General features: G+C 44.7%; 1 protein-coding gene across 1 annotated transcript in view; it reads left to right on the top strand.

The window, feature by feature from the left end:
• Positions 1–11981: 11981 nt before the first annotated feature.
• Positions 11982–14870, top strand: part of LOC128704934 (uncharacterized) — a 34311-nt gene continuing 31422 nt past the window's right edge. The window contains exons 1-3 of the mRNA XM_070081340.1: positions 11982–12085; positions 12230–12308; positions 12783–13083. Coding sequence (XP_069937441.1) covers positions 13020–13083 — 64 coding nt within the window. The 5' untranslated portion in view covers positions 11982–12085; positions 12230–12308; positions 12783–13019. The remainder of the gene's footprint in view (positions 12086–12229; positions 12309–12782; positions 13084–14870) is intronic.

Here is a 14870-nt window from a genome sequence, read left to right as displayed (position 1 = left end):
TTCTATGTTCAATAAAGCCTAGAGATAAGGCCTGTGTTTCTATCACAACAGGCTTCACCCCAGGTATGGTGCTAATGTTAAAATTGTGAAAATGATGTATCTTGCTTATATTAGATCATTGGTTGATTATGCTGCGCCACTACTTGCTCTTGTGTCTGACTGGAAGCTTGGAGGGCTGGAAAAACTGCAGAACGAAGCAATGAGGATCATCCTAGGATGCCCTCGTACTGCCAAAATTTTAAATATGCAAAAAGAACTTGATATTCCAAGCATCAGAGATCGTGTTACTGAAAGAAATATCCTAATTGGGGTTAATATGCTCAGGCAAGCTCATTCAAACCCCTGCACAGAAGCCCTCCAAACTTTCCTCAGCACTGGTGAACACTCCTCCAGATGGATCGAAAAGACTGGAACCGACCTCCGCATGAATCAGATACATGATCTATGTCAAGTAAGGCAACAGCGGCACTTCTCCGCTCCATGGAATATTACCCCATTCCAAACTACCTTTCCTCCATTTCCCCCCAAACTACTTCTTAAATCACAACCAAAACTTCGCCTTGAAGCCAAACATGAGGCCTTAAGCTGTATTGATAACTTAGTCACACAGCACACACTCTCGCAAATTATTTACGTTGATGGTTCTGTTCACCAATCCACTGGTGCAGCTGGTAGTGCTGCTGTTGTCGTACAGAGTGATGGCTCTCTTAAAGAAATTGGAGCACGCATCAATAATTGGGCCAGTACCCTTCAGACAGAACTGTTTGCCATACTCCTTGCACTGAAATGCATCTATGTATCAAAGATTGACAGTTTAATTGTAACTGATTCTCTGTCATCCATAAATGCTCTCAACTAATTAAGCATAAATTGTGGCATGCTTGTGTCAGAAGCCAGACACAGGTATGGTAGGATTGTGGACAGTGGAGTCAGAGTGCACATGCTGTGGATTCCATCTCACATTGGTCTTCAGATGCATGATAGAACTGATAAATTGGCTAAGCTGTATGCTTTCAAAGAGGGAGTAGATTACAATCTTGGCTTGTCAGGTAGTAGTTTGAGAACAATAATACGAAAAGAACTTCAGCTGAATTTTAAGGACTTAAGGCTCAGGGAGATTGACACCAGAGAGTCCATCTATCATCATTCTATCATGCAGGAGGAGCCACATGTCTATGGTGCATCCAACAAAATAAGCAGACTCTTGGATGTCACTACCGCCCGGCTCCGGCTGGGTTACAAGTATCTTTGGCAGGTTAAATCACCACCACCAGATGTAGACCAAACGAAATGTAAACTTTGCCAGATGGATTATTGTCACACCTTGCGTCATTATGTACTGGAGTGTGATAAAATTAATGAATTTAGAAACAACTCACTCAGAAGTGTTCAAGAAATGGCTAAGTATTTTATCCACAGTGGTATATTACAGACCATTCTGGAGAAATACCCTGACTTTGCTAGCTGTAAATAAAGCATTACCACATATGTGCATGTGTGTGTGTGTGTGTGTGTGTGTGTGTGTGTGTGTGTGTGTGTGTGTGTGTGTGTGTGTGTGTGTGTGTGTGTGTGTGTGTTTGTGTGTATGTGTGTGTGTGTGTGTGTGTGTGTGTGTGTGTGTGTGTGTGTGTGTGTGTGTGTGTGTGTGTGTGTGTGTGTGTGTGTGTGTGTGTGTGTGTGTGTGTGTGTGAGTATGAGTGTGTGTGTATGAGTGTGTGTGTGTGTATGAGTGTGTGTGTGTGTATGAGTGTGTGTGTGTGTATGAGTGTGTGTGCGTGTGTGTGTATGAGTTTGTGTGTGTGTGTGTGTGTGTGTGTGTGTGTGTGTGTGTTTATGTGTGTGTGTGTGTATGAATTTGTATGTGTGTGTGTGTGAGAGAGAGAGACTCAGCAATCAACATTTGCACCAATAACTCACTACAGTTGTGACCGGGTGTGGAAGTGTGAATTGCTCATTACTCTAAAATTTGTTCATGATTGCAGCCATGTATAAACGTAAGTAACCATTCTTACAGTATTCATTACCTTTGTAACTTGTGAGTTCATTACCTTTGTAACTTGTGAGTTCATTACCTTGTACCTAGTTCAGCCATCAAAACTTTGGAGCCCGGTCCCTGGACCCATTGTGTACCTCTGTAATCTGTAAATACCTTTGTAACTTGTCATGATTGTGACTAGACCTACCTGGAGTTCATTACCTTTGTAAATTGTGAGTTCATTACCTTTGTAAATTGTGAATTCATTACCTCTGTAACTTGCTCAGCTATCAAAACTTTGAGGCCCAGTCCCTGGACCAATTATGTACCTCTGTAATCTTTTGACTACCGCCCACAGGATGGGTATGGGGTGCATAATAAACATATTAAACTATTAAACTAACTCTGTCATACATGAGTGACACTCCTGACGCGGAGATCCTGACTCCCTCTCACCTAATATGTGGATGAAGGTTAGAAGCTGCACCTATCTATAGAGATAATCCCAAGGGAAGTGATGAGGATTACAATAACGTGACCGTGTTGAGTGATAAGTTCAAGATGTTAAATAAGGTAATTATTCATTGGTCCGATGTGTGGCGTAAAGAATATCTTCTTACACTACGTGAACACTTTTATGGTGCGCCAGAGGCAGTAAACTGACAGAACATTCAACCAGGTGACATTGTGTTAATTGATACTGAACAACATCGAACATTGTGGCCTCTGGGCAAGGTAGTTACATTATACCCAGATGCACAAGGTGTTGTCAGAAACGTCAAAGTGTTGTGTCGTGGTCAGGAAAGTTAGCGTACCATTAATGATGGAAGGAAAAATGTTCAATCCAGTGCAGATGGAAATCTATGGGAAAGTGACACGAGTGATATTGAAGACACTGACCGAGTGATGCAAGAAGAAATTGTAGTAAGACCCACTAGGAAAACAGCAGTGCAATCTAGAGAGGGCTGGAATCGTCTCCTGGAGGAAGACGCAATTTAAGTCGTCTAACAACGACTTCCGCCCGGCCACAGTTTACCTGGAGAGAGTTTCAGGGGTCAACGCCCCCGCGGCCCGGTCTGTGACCAGGCCTCCTGGTGGATCAGCGCCTGATCAACCAGGCTGTTGCTGCTGGCTGCACGCAAACCAACGTACGAGCCACAGCCCGGCTGATCAGGAACTGACTTTAGGTGCTTGTCCAGTGCCAGCTTGAAGACTGCCAGGGGTCTGTTGGTAATCCCCCTTATGTGTGCTGGGAGGCAGTTGAACAGTCTCGGGCCCCTGACACTTATTGTATGGTCTCTTAACGTGCTAGTGACACCCCTGCTTTTCATTGGGGGGATGGTGCATCGTCTGCCAAGTCTTTTGCTTTCGTAGTGAGTGATTTTCGTGTGCAAGTTCGGTACTAGTCCCTCTAGGATTTTCCAGGTGTATATAATCATGTATCTCTCCCTCCTGCGTTCCAGGGAATACAGGTTTAGAAACCTCAAGCGCTCCCAGTAATTGAGGTGTTTTATCTCCGTTATGCGCGCCGTGAAAGTTCTCTGTACATTTTCTAGGTCGGCAATTTCACCTGCCTTGAAAGGTGCTGTTAGAGTGCAGCAATATTCCAGCCTAGATAGAACAAGTGACCTGAAGAGTGTCATCATGGGCTTGGCCTCCCTAGTTTTGAAGGTTCTCATTATCCATCCTGTCATTTTTCTAGCAGATGCGATTGATACAATGTTATGGTCCTTGAAGGTGAGATCCTCCGACATAATCACTCCCAGGTCTTTGACGTTGGTGTTTCGCTCTATTTTGTGGCCAGAATTTGTTTTGTACTCTGATGAAGATTTAATTTCCTCATGTTTACCATATCTGAGTAATTGAAATTTCTCATCGTTGAACTTCATATTGTTTTCTGCAGCCCACTGAAAGATTTGGTTGATGTCCGCCTGGAGCCTTGCAGTGTCTGCAATGGAAGACACTGTCATGCAGATTCGGGTGTCATCTGCAAAGGAAGACACGGTGCTGTGGCTGACATCCTTGTCTATGTCGGATATGAGGATGAGGAACAAGATGGGAGCTAGTACTGTGCCTTGTGGAACAGAGCTTTTCACCGTAGCTGCCTCGGACTTTACTCTGTTGACGACTACTCTCTGTGTTCTGTTAGTGAGGAAATTATAGATCCATCGACCGACTTTTCCTGTTATTCCTTTAGCGCGCATTTTGTGCGCTATTACGCCATGGTCACACTTGTCGAAGGCTTTTGCAAAGTCTGTATATATTACATCTGCATTCTTTTTGTCTTCTAGTGCATTTAGGACCTTGTCGTAGTGATCCAGTAGTTGAGACAGACAGGAGCGACCTGTTCTAAACCCATGTTGCCCTGGGTTGTGTAACTGATGGGTTTCTAGATGGGTGGTGATCTTGCTTCTTAGGACCCTTTCAAAGATTTTTATGATATGGGATGTTAGTGCTATTGGTCTGTAGTTCTTTGCTGTTGCTTTACTGCCCCCTTTGTGGAGTGGGGCTATGTCTGTTGTTTTTAGTAACTGAGGGACGACCCCCGTGTCCATGCTCCCTCTCCATAGGATGGAAAAGGCTCGTGATAGGGGCTTCTTGCAGTTCTTGATGAACACAGAGTTCCATGAGTCTGGCCCTGGGGCAGAGTGCATGGGCATGTCATTTATCGCCTGTTCGAAGTCATTTGGCGTCAGGATAACATCGGATAGGCTTGTGTTAATCAAATTTTGTGGCTCTCTCATAAAAAATTCATTTTGATCTTCGACTCTCAGTCTGGTTAGCGGCTTGCTAAAAACTGAGTCATATTGGGACTTGAGTAGCTCACTCATTTCCTTGCTGTCATCTGTGTAGGACCCATCTTGTTTAAGTAGGGGCCCAATACTGGACGTTGTTCTCGATTTTGATTTGGCATAGGAGAAGAAATACTTTGGGTTTCTTTCGATTTCATTTATGGCTTTTAGTTCTTCCCGCGATTCCTGACTCCTAAAGGATTCTTTTAGCTTAAGTTCGATGCTTGCTATTTCTCTGACCAGTGTCTCCCTGCGCATTTCAGATATATTGACCTCTTTTAGCCGCTCTGTTATTCTTTTCCGTCGCCTGTAAAGGGAGCGCCTGTCTCTTTCTATTTTACATCTACTCCTCCTTTTTCTTAGAGGAATAAGCCTTGTGCATACATCGAGTGCCACCGAGTTAATCTGTTCTAGGCATAAGTTTGGGTCTGTGTTGCTTAGTATATCTTCCCAGCTTATATCGGTTAGGACTTGGTTTACTTGGTCCCACTTTATGTTTTTGTTATTGAAGTTGAATTTGGTGAATGCTCCCTCGTGACTAGTCTCATTTTGTCGGTCTGGGGCTCCACGCATACATGTCTGAACCTCAATTATGTTGTGATCTGAGTATATTGTTTTTGATATGGTGACATTTCTTATCAGATCATCATTGTTAGTGAAGATGAGGTCTAGTGTATTCTCCAGTCTAGTAGGCTCTATTATTTGCTGGTTTAAATTGAATTTTGTGCAGAGATTTAAAAGCTCGTGTGAGTGTGAGTTTTCATCAGAGCTGCCTCCTGGTGTTATTACTGCAACAATATTATTTGCTATATTCCTCCATTTTAGGTGCCTTAAGTTGAAATCCCCCAGGAGCAAGATGTTGGGTGCAGGAGCTGGAAGATTTTCCAGACAGTGGTCAATTTTTAACAGCTGTTCCTGGAATTGCTGGGATGTTGCATCCGGAGGCTTGTAGACTACCACAATGACTAGGTTTTGGTTCTCGACCTTTACTGCTAAAACTTCCACTACATCATTTGAGGCATTAAGCAGTTCTGTGCAAACAAGTGACTCTGCAATGTACAGGCCAACCCCCCCCCCTTTTGCCTGTTCACTCTGTCACATCTGTATAGGTTGTAACCTGGGATCCATATTTCGTTGTCCAAGTGATCCTTTATGTGGGTCTCAGTGAAAGCCGCGAACATTGCCTTTGCCTCTGCAAGCAGTCCACGGATGAAAGGTATTTTGTTGTTTGTTGCTGGCTTTAGACCCTGTATATTTGCAAAGAAGAATGTTATCGGACTGGTGGTATTGTTGGTACTGGGGGGGGATTTTTTTCCGGCATTAGTATCTGTATCTGTTGGTTTGGAGTGGAGGCCATCGACTGTGGTTCCACTCCAGGAATGACTGGATTTGGTGTACGATTTCTGCCATTTCCTGCCAGTTTTTTTTCCTTCCTGGCACTAAAAAACCTCTCCCTCTTGAGTGGCTGTGGCTACCCAGGTTTTCCCATGGCCTGGATGTTTTGTATCTTTTTGTCCCCTTTAGATGGTATGCCTGGCAATTTAAGTTATAGCACAGTCTTTCCTGTACTGAAGAGGTACACATTTCAGGGTGAAAAAGCTTACAGGAAGGGAGTTTGCATTTTCCTGTTGTCATATGGGCATGACATTTTCTAGGGTGGTCATAGTTGCATGTCCCATCTGTTTTTCCAGATTTCCCATGCCAGCAGATACCAAGTGCATAGTATGTGCACAGGCTTGGTTTCCGCTTGCCTTGGGTTTCTGTGACTGTATTCCCTGTTGGTGCATGTTTCCCTGTCTTACTTCTATCCTCCCTAGCACCAACAATGGAGCTCCCACCAGTTGTTTTTGGTAATTTATCCTCACTATTGCTATTGGAGTCCTCTTGTTTGCTATTTCCTGCGGTATTTCTAGTTTGCAATATTGGTTTTATCTTATCTTTGACTACACTTGTTTCCCTACTATGGCTCCTGTCCCCTATGAGGTCATTTATATGTATTCCTTCCTGCGTATAATTCCCGACTACCTGGACAAAATCTCCAGCTTCACCATTACTGTCTCCCAGGACAGTATCTCCAGCTTCACCATTTCTGTCTCCCAGGACAGCACCTCCAGCTTCACCATTACTGTCTCCCAGGACAGCACTATCAGTCCCACATTTACTGACTACCAGGACATCACCTCCAGCCTTACAGTTTGTGACTACATGGCCAGTATCAAGGGCAGTACCATTCAGCCCAGACTTTTTATGTTCCCATCTGTTGTAGAAAGCTTCCAGGTTTTCTATGAAAGCAGCTTTGATGTTGTCCTCTTTTAATACCCTTGTGATTTTAGTCCACAGATTTTCCTCATTTGGGCATACCCAAAAACACTTCTCTGTTTTAATACTGCTTGTAGCTAGTTCTGGGATATCTGCACAAGGGGCGTGACACCAATTTCCACAAAAATGACAATTTATCCATGTGGAAGCCCGTTTGTTTGACTGACCACAGACTACACACAGCTTCATAATGATTTGAATGGTTGATTTACTGCAATTCTACTAGCAACCTCTTGAATATTATATTAATAACCTTAAATGAAGCTCTAGCTATTTGTATTTCTGTTTCTAACTCTTTTTGTATATTGGACAGCTTACCGTCACGTTCCTGATTTTTAATGTTTGTGTTTATAAGGGCGCCTACAACCCCATCCATTTACAGTCTGCTTTATTGTCCAACGAAACTGTTTGAAACCAGTCCCGGGTTCGGACCAGTCAAGGGTTCGGACCAGTCAAGGGTTCGGACCAGTCAAGGGTCTGGACCAGTCGATCTGCTCTGATCAGTGGGTCACTTATTTAAAACATACTGGTCGGTGATTTGAGCTAACACATGAAGGATCTACTGGAAATTATCTACCCGAGTAATATGTGATTTGACTGATACAAAAGTATAACTTGCGTGTTGAAGAGCCGGTGATATCTGGCAGCTCCTACAATGACGAACGGTCGACCTCCTTGTTTATCAATCGCTGTATCTGGCTTTTCTATTTTTTTTTTTTCCGTCTCCACCACAATAAATGCTATATTATCACTATAGTTGACTGGTGCAAATTTTGGAGGAAGGACGCTTTTTCTGTAGTAATAATTGCTTCTCGTTGTGTATATTGCGACCGCTGGTAACTACAGGTTATATGAAATTCACAGTAACGTCTCGTATTTCAAGAAAAAGAAACTAATGAAAGTCACTCCACTCCACTAAGTACCATTATAATACTGGTTAGTTGCTACTACAACACTGTATTCTGCTATTCACTGGTATCACTAGATTATATGCGAGTACACTAGCAAGCCAGGAAGATTATTAAAAACAGCTGACCTGTGGTAAGTTTCTGGCGACTTCTGGCACCTGCCTCTATAGGCTTATCACTTCATTTACAAATTCACCTGTTTTCAAATGACACTTTAGCCTTTATCATCAATATACTAGGGAGCCACTGTAGTATACACTATACACTATGTATACTCAATGTTATCAGGGAGACTTTCTTTCCTCTGACACGAAAGTTCAATTATTATTATTTTTTTTCACACGGGAAACAGGCCTATGATTCCCCTCTGGCAGTAAACTCTGCTAGGTAGTGCACACTAATTCTCCTTTTTTGACTCAGTATATAATGTTTTCCGCCCAAGATTGGTTCCAGGCGCTAGAGGGATGTATCGTATAGGATTGATGACACAAATTAAAGTTCTAGCACGTAAGAGCGACCGTGAAAACACGAGATAACCCGGAGCACAGTGTGGAAATTATTTAACTTCCGAAGCTATAGTGCTTAATAAGTGTTTAATGTGTTGATTTGGGTCAAAATGTATTTGTATTTTGAATAGAACCAACCGGGTTCGCCCTGCGCCTGCGCGGATGTGCGGGGGGCACAGGTCGACTCAGGGCATGGTGTGAGCGGGAGTTTTTTGAAGGTAGTGAGGAGGCTGTGAAAACATGGAACCACAAAATTGGTGTTCACAGCGGCCTAAGGATTAATATAGGCCTCACTTCATAATAGGAAGTGTCGTAACTGTTCCTGGTGAAGTGTGAGGGAACGAGATTTACGGGACCACCGTAATAAAGTGGTGAAATTAGTAAATAATGGTATGACCTGTGGGGACTGGCGCGTCGCCATGGAGTGTCCCGGGGAAATTACCCGTGGTTTAATCATCACTCATCGGTCTCAGATCTTAATGGAGTGACCTCTATTGTGTATAATAATTATGAGACGTTAAATCATCTTGTGAATGGTAATGTAATCAGTGATAATAACATTAAGTTAAGAGAATGCGGGAAGTGAAATAAGTCGCCCTGCTCCGAGTGAACACATGGTTCCCGTCCCAAGGATAGTGAAGTTCATATGGAATCACGACTTCTAAACCGGGACAAACCAACGGATACCTCGTCCTGCCGGAATAAGAACCGTGTCAGTGTAGCAGGACATCAAAATGAGATGGAGTTTACCTGAAGAGAGTTCCGGGGGTCAACGCCCCCGCGGCCCGGTCTGTGACCAGGCCTCCTGGTGGATCAGAGCCTGATCAACCAGGCTGTTGCTGCTGGCTGCACGCAAACCAACGTACGAGCCACAGCCCGGCTGGTCAGGAACCGACTTTAGGTGCTTGTCCAGTGCCAGCTTGAAGACTGCCAGGGGTCTGTTGGTAATCCCCCTTATGTATGCTGGGAGGCAATTGAACAGTCTCGGGCCCCTGACACTTATTGTATGGTCTCTTAACGTGCTAGTGACACCCCTGCTTTTCATTGGGGGGATGGTGCATCGTCTGCCAAGTCTTTTGCTTTCGTAGTGAGTGATTTTCGTGTGCAAGTTCGGTACTAGTCCCTCTAGGATTTTCCAGGTGTACATAATCATGTATCTCTCCCTCCTGCGTTCCAGGGAATACAGGTTTAGGAACCTCAAGCGCTCCCAGTAATTGAGGTGTTTTATCTCCGTTATGCGGAGTTATGTTGTTAGGTAAGACACATATGCAACAGTTAGGTTATAGCAGACTGATACTGGCCAGTTAGGTATATTTTAATTGGATAAGTTATGAGTGATCCAGCTACATCAAGTGACCACCAGAGAATATCTGGTAAGTGGTGGGATTATGTACAAATGTTTTTCCTTGATGGATGTATCCATGTGTAACCTACCCCATCCCCTTCATTCAGTTAAACTAATATAATCTATACAGTCCACAATTAATTAATAGCGCCGTACTTGAGGGTGCTATCTAATTTATACTGGTCTCGGATAGATATGGATAAGATTGTGAGGGTCGAGGGGCCACCTGCAGTGACCAGAGGTGGTTAAGTTTTCTCACATGTCTACACGGGTGATTACAGTAAACAATATAGTTGTCTCCCAATGAGATTACTTGTATGCATGTAATGTTGAGGTATGTACAAGTAATCACCCCAAAAAAATTTCCATATCCTTAATGACCCTCGTGTAGTAGTCTTAATGACCCTCGTGTAGTAGATAGTCTTAACAGTATGATAATAAGATAGAATCTCCTTTTAGAATAATAATAATAAGATATTATCTCCTTTATATTATAATAAGGTAAAATGACCCCAATGGAAATAAGTCGCTGTCTGACTTTTTAGGGTTATCCTAGGTACTTTACACATATGCTGCTATGTATGATTATCTATGTAACTGTATTTGTTTATACCTACATAAACTTACTTATCCAAATGTGCACCTGTTAACCCTTTTGGGGCCTAGTTCTTAGGCCTTTTGTGTATCCATACGCTCTTGCGCTATCGTCCACAAGATGGATATGGGGTGCACAATAACTAGCCACTTCGGTGGTAAAATCTAATCTAATCTTATGGTTAGAACTAGGGTGGTATCAGCTCGCCTTCGAACCTCTAACTTTCGTTCTTGATTAATGAAAACATACTTGGCAAATGCTTTCGCAGTAGTTCGTCGCAATCAAACCTCTCACCAATGAGAAAAAGGCAGGGTCAAAGACTGCCACAACTCTGGCACCCAACACCTAGGAACAAATCTGGCACCCAGCAACATCTCTGGCACCTAGCAGCACCAAGTAACATCTCTGGCACTCAGCAGCTAAGCACAACTCTGGCACTCAGCAGCTAGCCACAACTTTGGTACCCAGCAGCTAGCCACAACTCTGAGAACCGGCCACAAATCTGGCACCCAACACCCAGCTATAACTCTGGCACCAAACACCCAGCCACAACTCAGGCACCCAGCACCCAGCCACAACTCAGGCACCAAGCACCCAGCCACAACTCAGGCACCCAGTACCCAGCCACAACCCTGGCACCAAACACCCAGCAACAACTCTGGCACCAAACACCCAGCCACAACTCTGGCACCCAGCACCCAGCCACAACTATGGCAAAAAACACCCAGCCACAACTCTGGCACTAAACACCCAGCCACAACTATGGCACCAAACACCCAGCCACAACTCTGGCACCCAGCACCCAGCCACAACTATGGCACCAAACACCCAGCCACAACTATGGCACCAAACACCCAGCTACAACTCTGGCACCAAACACCCAGCCACAACTCTGGCACCCAGCACCCAGCCACAACTATGGCACCAAACACCCAGCCACAACTCTGGCACCAAACACCCAGCCACAACTATGGCACCAAACACCCAGCCATAACTCTGGCACCCAGCACCCAGCCATAACTATGGCACCAAACACCCAGCCACAACTCTGGCACCCAGCACCCAGCCACAACTATGGCACAAAACACCCAGCTACAACTCTGGCACCAAACACCCAGCTACAACTCTGGCACCAAACACCCAGCTACAACTCTGGCACCAAACACCCAGCCACAACTCTGGCACCTAGCACCCAGCCACAACTCTGGCACCCAGCACCCAGCCACAACTATGGCACCAAACACCCAGCCACAACTCTGGCACCCAGCACCCAGCCACAACTATGGCACCTAGCACCCAGCCATAACTCTGGCACCCAGCCACAACTATGGCACCAAACACCCAGCCACAACTCTGGCACCCAGCACCCAGCCACAACTATGGCACCAAACACCCAGCCACAACTATGGCACCAAACACCCAGCTACAACTCTGGCACCAAACACCCAGCTACAACTCTGGCACCCAGCACCCAGCTACAACTCTGGCACCAAACACCCAGCTACAACTCTGGCACCTAGCACCCAGCCACAACTCTGCAGTTGACTCTCCCACTGAGTGCTGGCAGGAGGGTAGCATTCTGAGTCCCAGTAGCGCGCTACACCCCACAGTAGTAGCGCTCTCACCAACTGTGTAGTCCAGTGTTGTCAGTGGTGATATCTATGTGTGTGTAATATATATACATTATATATATATATATATATATATATATATATATATATATATATATATATATATATATATATATATATATATATATATATATATATATATATATATATATATACAGGTAAACATAAGGGATCTCTAAAGACAATGAAGTTTGTGTAGTTGAAAATCTTCACAGCTGAGACAATTTAGGTGGAAAAGTAAGAATGATGTATTGTATATTTTGATTGCAAAACAAGTTATTAGTGTGGAACATTTAATGGTGTTTATATGAGGCTTGTGGAACACTGTAGTAGCTTTATATAGTGTCCGTGGAACACTATAGTAGCTTTATAGTGTACGTGGAACACTGTAGTGGCTTTATATAGTGTGCGTGGAACACTATAGTAGCTTTATAGTGTACGTGGAACACTGTAGTAGCTTTATATAGTGTGTGTGGAACACTATAGTAGCTTTAGAGTGTACGTGGAACACTGTAGTGGCTTTATATAGTGTACGTGGAACACTATAGTAGCTTTAGAGTGTACATGAAACACTGTAGTAGCTTTATAGTGTACGTGGAACACTGTAGTAGCTTTATAGTGTACGTGGAACACTGTAGTAGCTTTATAGTGTACGTGGAACACTGTAGTAGCTTTATAGTGCACGTGGAACACTGTAGTAGCTTTATATAGTGTTTCTGGAACAGAAAAGTGGCTTCATATAGTGTCCGTAGAACACAATAGTGGCTTCATAGTGTCCGTGGAGCATTTTAGGTTGATATAATGTCCGTGGAACAGCGCTTTAAGAGTCAAGACAAAGACACCAGGTTGATGACATTGTATAAAGCAAGTGAATCAAGTTAAATTAAGTAGAGCAAGAGGGAGAATAGTGAAGAAAGTCTTGGTTATTTGTGTCCGCTGCTTCACTAAATGATGATGCTGGTGTTGCTACCTTCCTGGGCGGCTGCCTGCTGCCTGGCTCTCGCTACCATAGGTAAGTTGATCAAATATTTAGCTTTGGAGTAAACACGTTGTATCAAAGGGCAGGATCATTTAAATCCCTTGGATCAAAAGCCCTCTACTGGCATCAAGGCGTGTCTGTTGGTGTGTGTGTGTACTCACCTATTTGTGGTTGCAGGGGTCGATTCACAGCTCCTGACCCCGCATCTTCACTGATTGCTACTAGGTCCCCTCTCTCCCTGCTCCATGAGCTTTACCATACCTCGTCTTAAAACTATGTATGGTTCCTGCCTCCACTACGTCACTTGCCAGATTATTCCACTTCCTGACAACTCTGTGACTGAAGAAATACTTCCTTACATCTCTTTGATTTCTCTGAGTCTTCAACTTCCAATAGTGACCCCTTGTTTCTGTGTCCCATCTCTAGAACATCCAGTCTTTGTCCACCTTGTCAATTTCTCTCAGTATTTTGCATGTCGTTATCATGACTTCCCTAACCCTCCTGTCCTGTGTTGTCAGGCCGATTTCCCTTAACCTTCCTTCGTAGGACATTTCCCTTAGCTCTGGGACTAGTCTTGTTGCAAACTTTTGCACTTTCTCTAATTTCTTGACGTGCCTGACCAGGTGGGTTCCAAATTGGTACTGCGTACTCCAATATGGGCCTGATGTACACGGTATACAGAGTCTTGAACGATTCCTTACTGAGGTTTGCCAGGCGCCCATATGCTGCAGCAGTTATCTGGTTGATGTACGCTTCAGGAGATGTGCTCGGTATTATACTCACCCCAAGATCCTTTTCCCCGAGTGAAGTTTGTAGTCTTTGACCACCTAGCCTGTATTCTGTCTGCGGCCTTCTTTGCCCTTCCCCAGTGATACTTGACCAACCAGGCTGTCAGTGGTACCTGACCAGCCAGGCTGTCAGTGGTATCTGACCAGCCAGGCTATCAGTGGTACTTGACCAGCCAAACTATCAGTGGTACTTGACCAGCCAGGCTATCAGTGGTACCTGACCAGCCAGGCTGCCAGTGGTACCTGACCAGCCAGGCTATCAGTGCTACTTGACCAGCCAGGCTATCAGTGGTACTTGAATAGCCAGGCTGCCAGTGGTACCTGACCAGCCAGGCTATCAGTGGTACTTGACCAGCCAGGCTATCAGTGGTACTTGACCAGCCAGGCTATCAGTGGTACTTGAATAGCCAGGCTGCCAGTGGTACCTGACCAGCCAGGCTGCCAGTGGTACCTGACCAGCCAGGCTATCAGTGGTACTTGACCAGCCAAACTATCAGTGGTACTTGACCAGCCAGGCTATCAGTGGTACCTGACCAGCCAGGCTGCCAGTGGTACCTGACCAGCCAGGCTATCAGTGGTACTTGACCAGCCAGGCTATCAGTAGTACTTGACCAGCCAAACTATCAGTGGTACTTGACCAGCCAGGCTATCAGTAGTACTTGACCAGCCAGGCTATCATTGGAACTTGACCAGCCAAACTATCAGTGGTACTTGACCAGCCAAACTATCAGTGGTACTTGATCAGCCAGGCTATCAGTGGTATCTGATCAGCCAGGCTGTCGTTACTTACCTGGAGTTTACCTGGAGAGAGTTTCGGGGGTCAACGCCCCCGCGGCCCGGTCTGTGACCAGGCCTCCTGGTGGATCAGCGCCTGATCAACCAGGCTGTTGCTGCTGGCTGCACGCAAACCAACGTACTGTGTACAATGACCGACTCACTGTCACCTTCATGGTGATAACGAGTCTCTATAGCAATATATGAAGCAGTGAGTAACATCGTGCGCTAAGACAAGGATAAACCAGAGGAAAGTGT

This window comes from Cherax quadricarinatus, unplaced genomic scaffold (genome assembly GCF_038502225.1).
Source record: "Cherax quadricarinatus isolate ZL_2023a unplaced genomic scaffold, ASM3850222v1 Contig2382, whole genome shotgun sequence".
Taxonomy (NCBI): domain Eukaryota; kingdom Metazoa; phylum Arthropoda; class Malacostraca; order Decapoda; family Parastacidae; genus Cherax; species Cherax quadricarinatus.
This window is presented reverse-complemented; position numbering and strand designations above follow the sequence as displayed.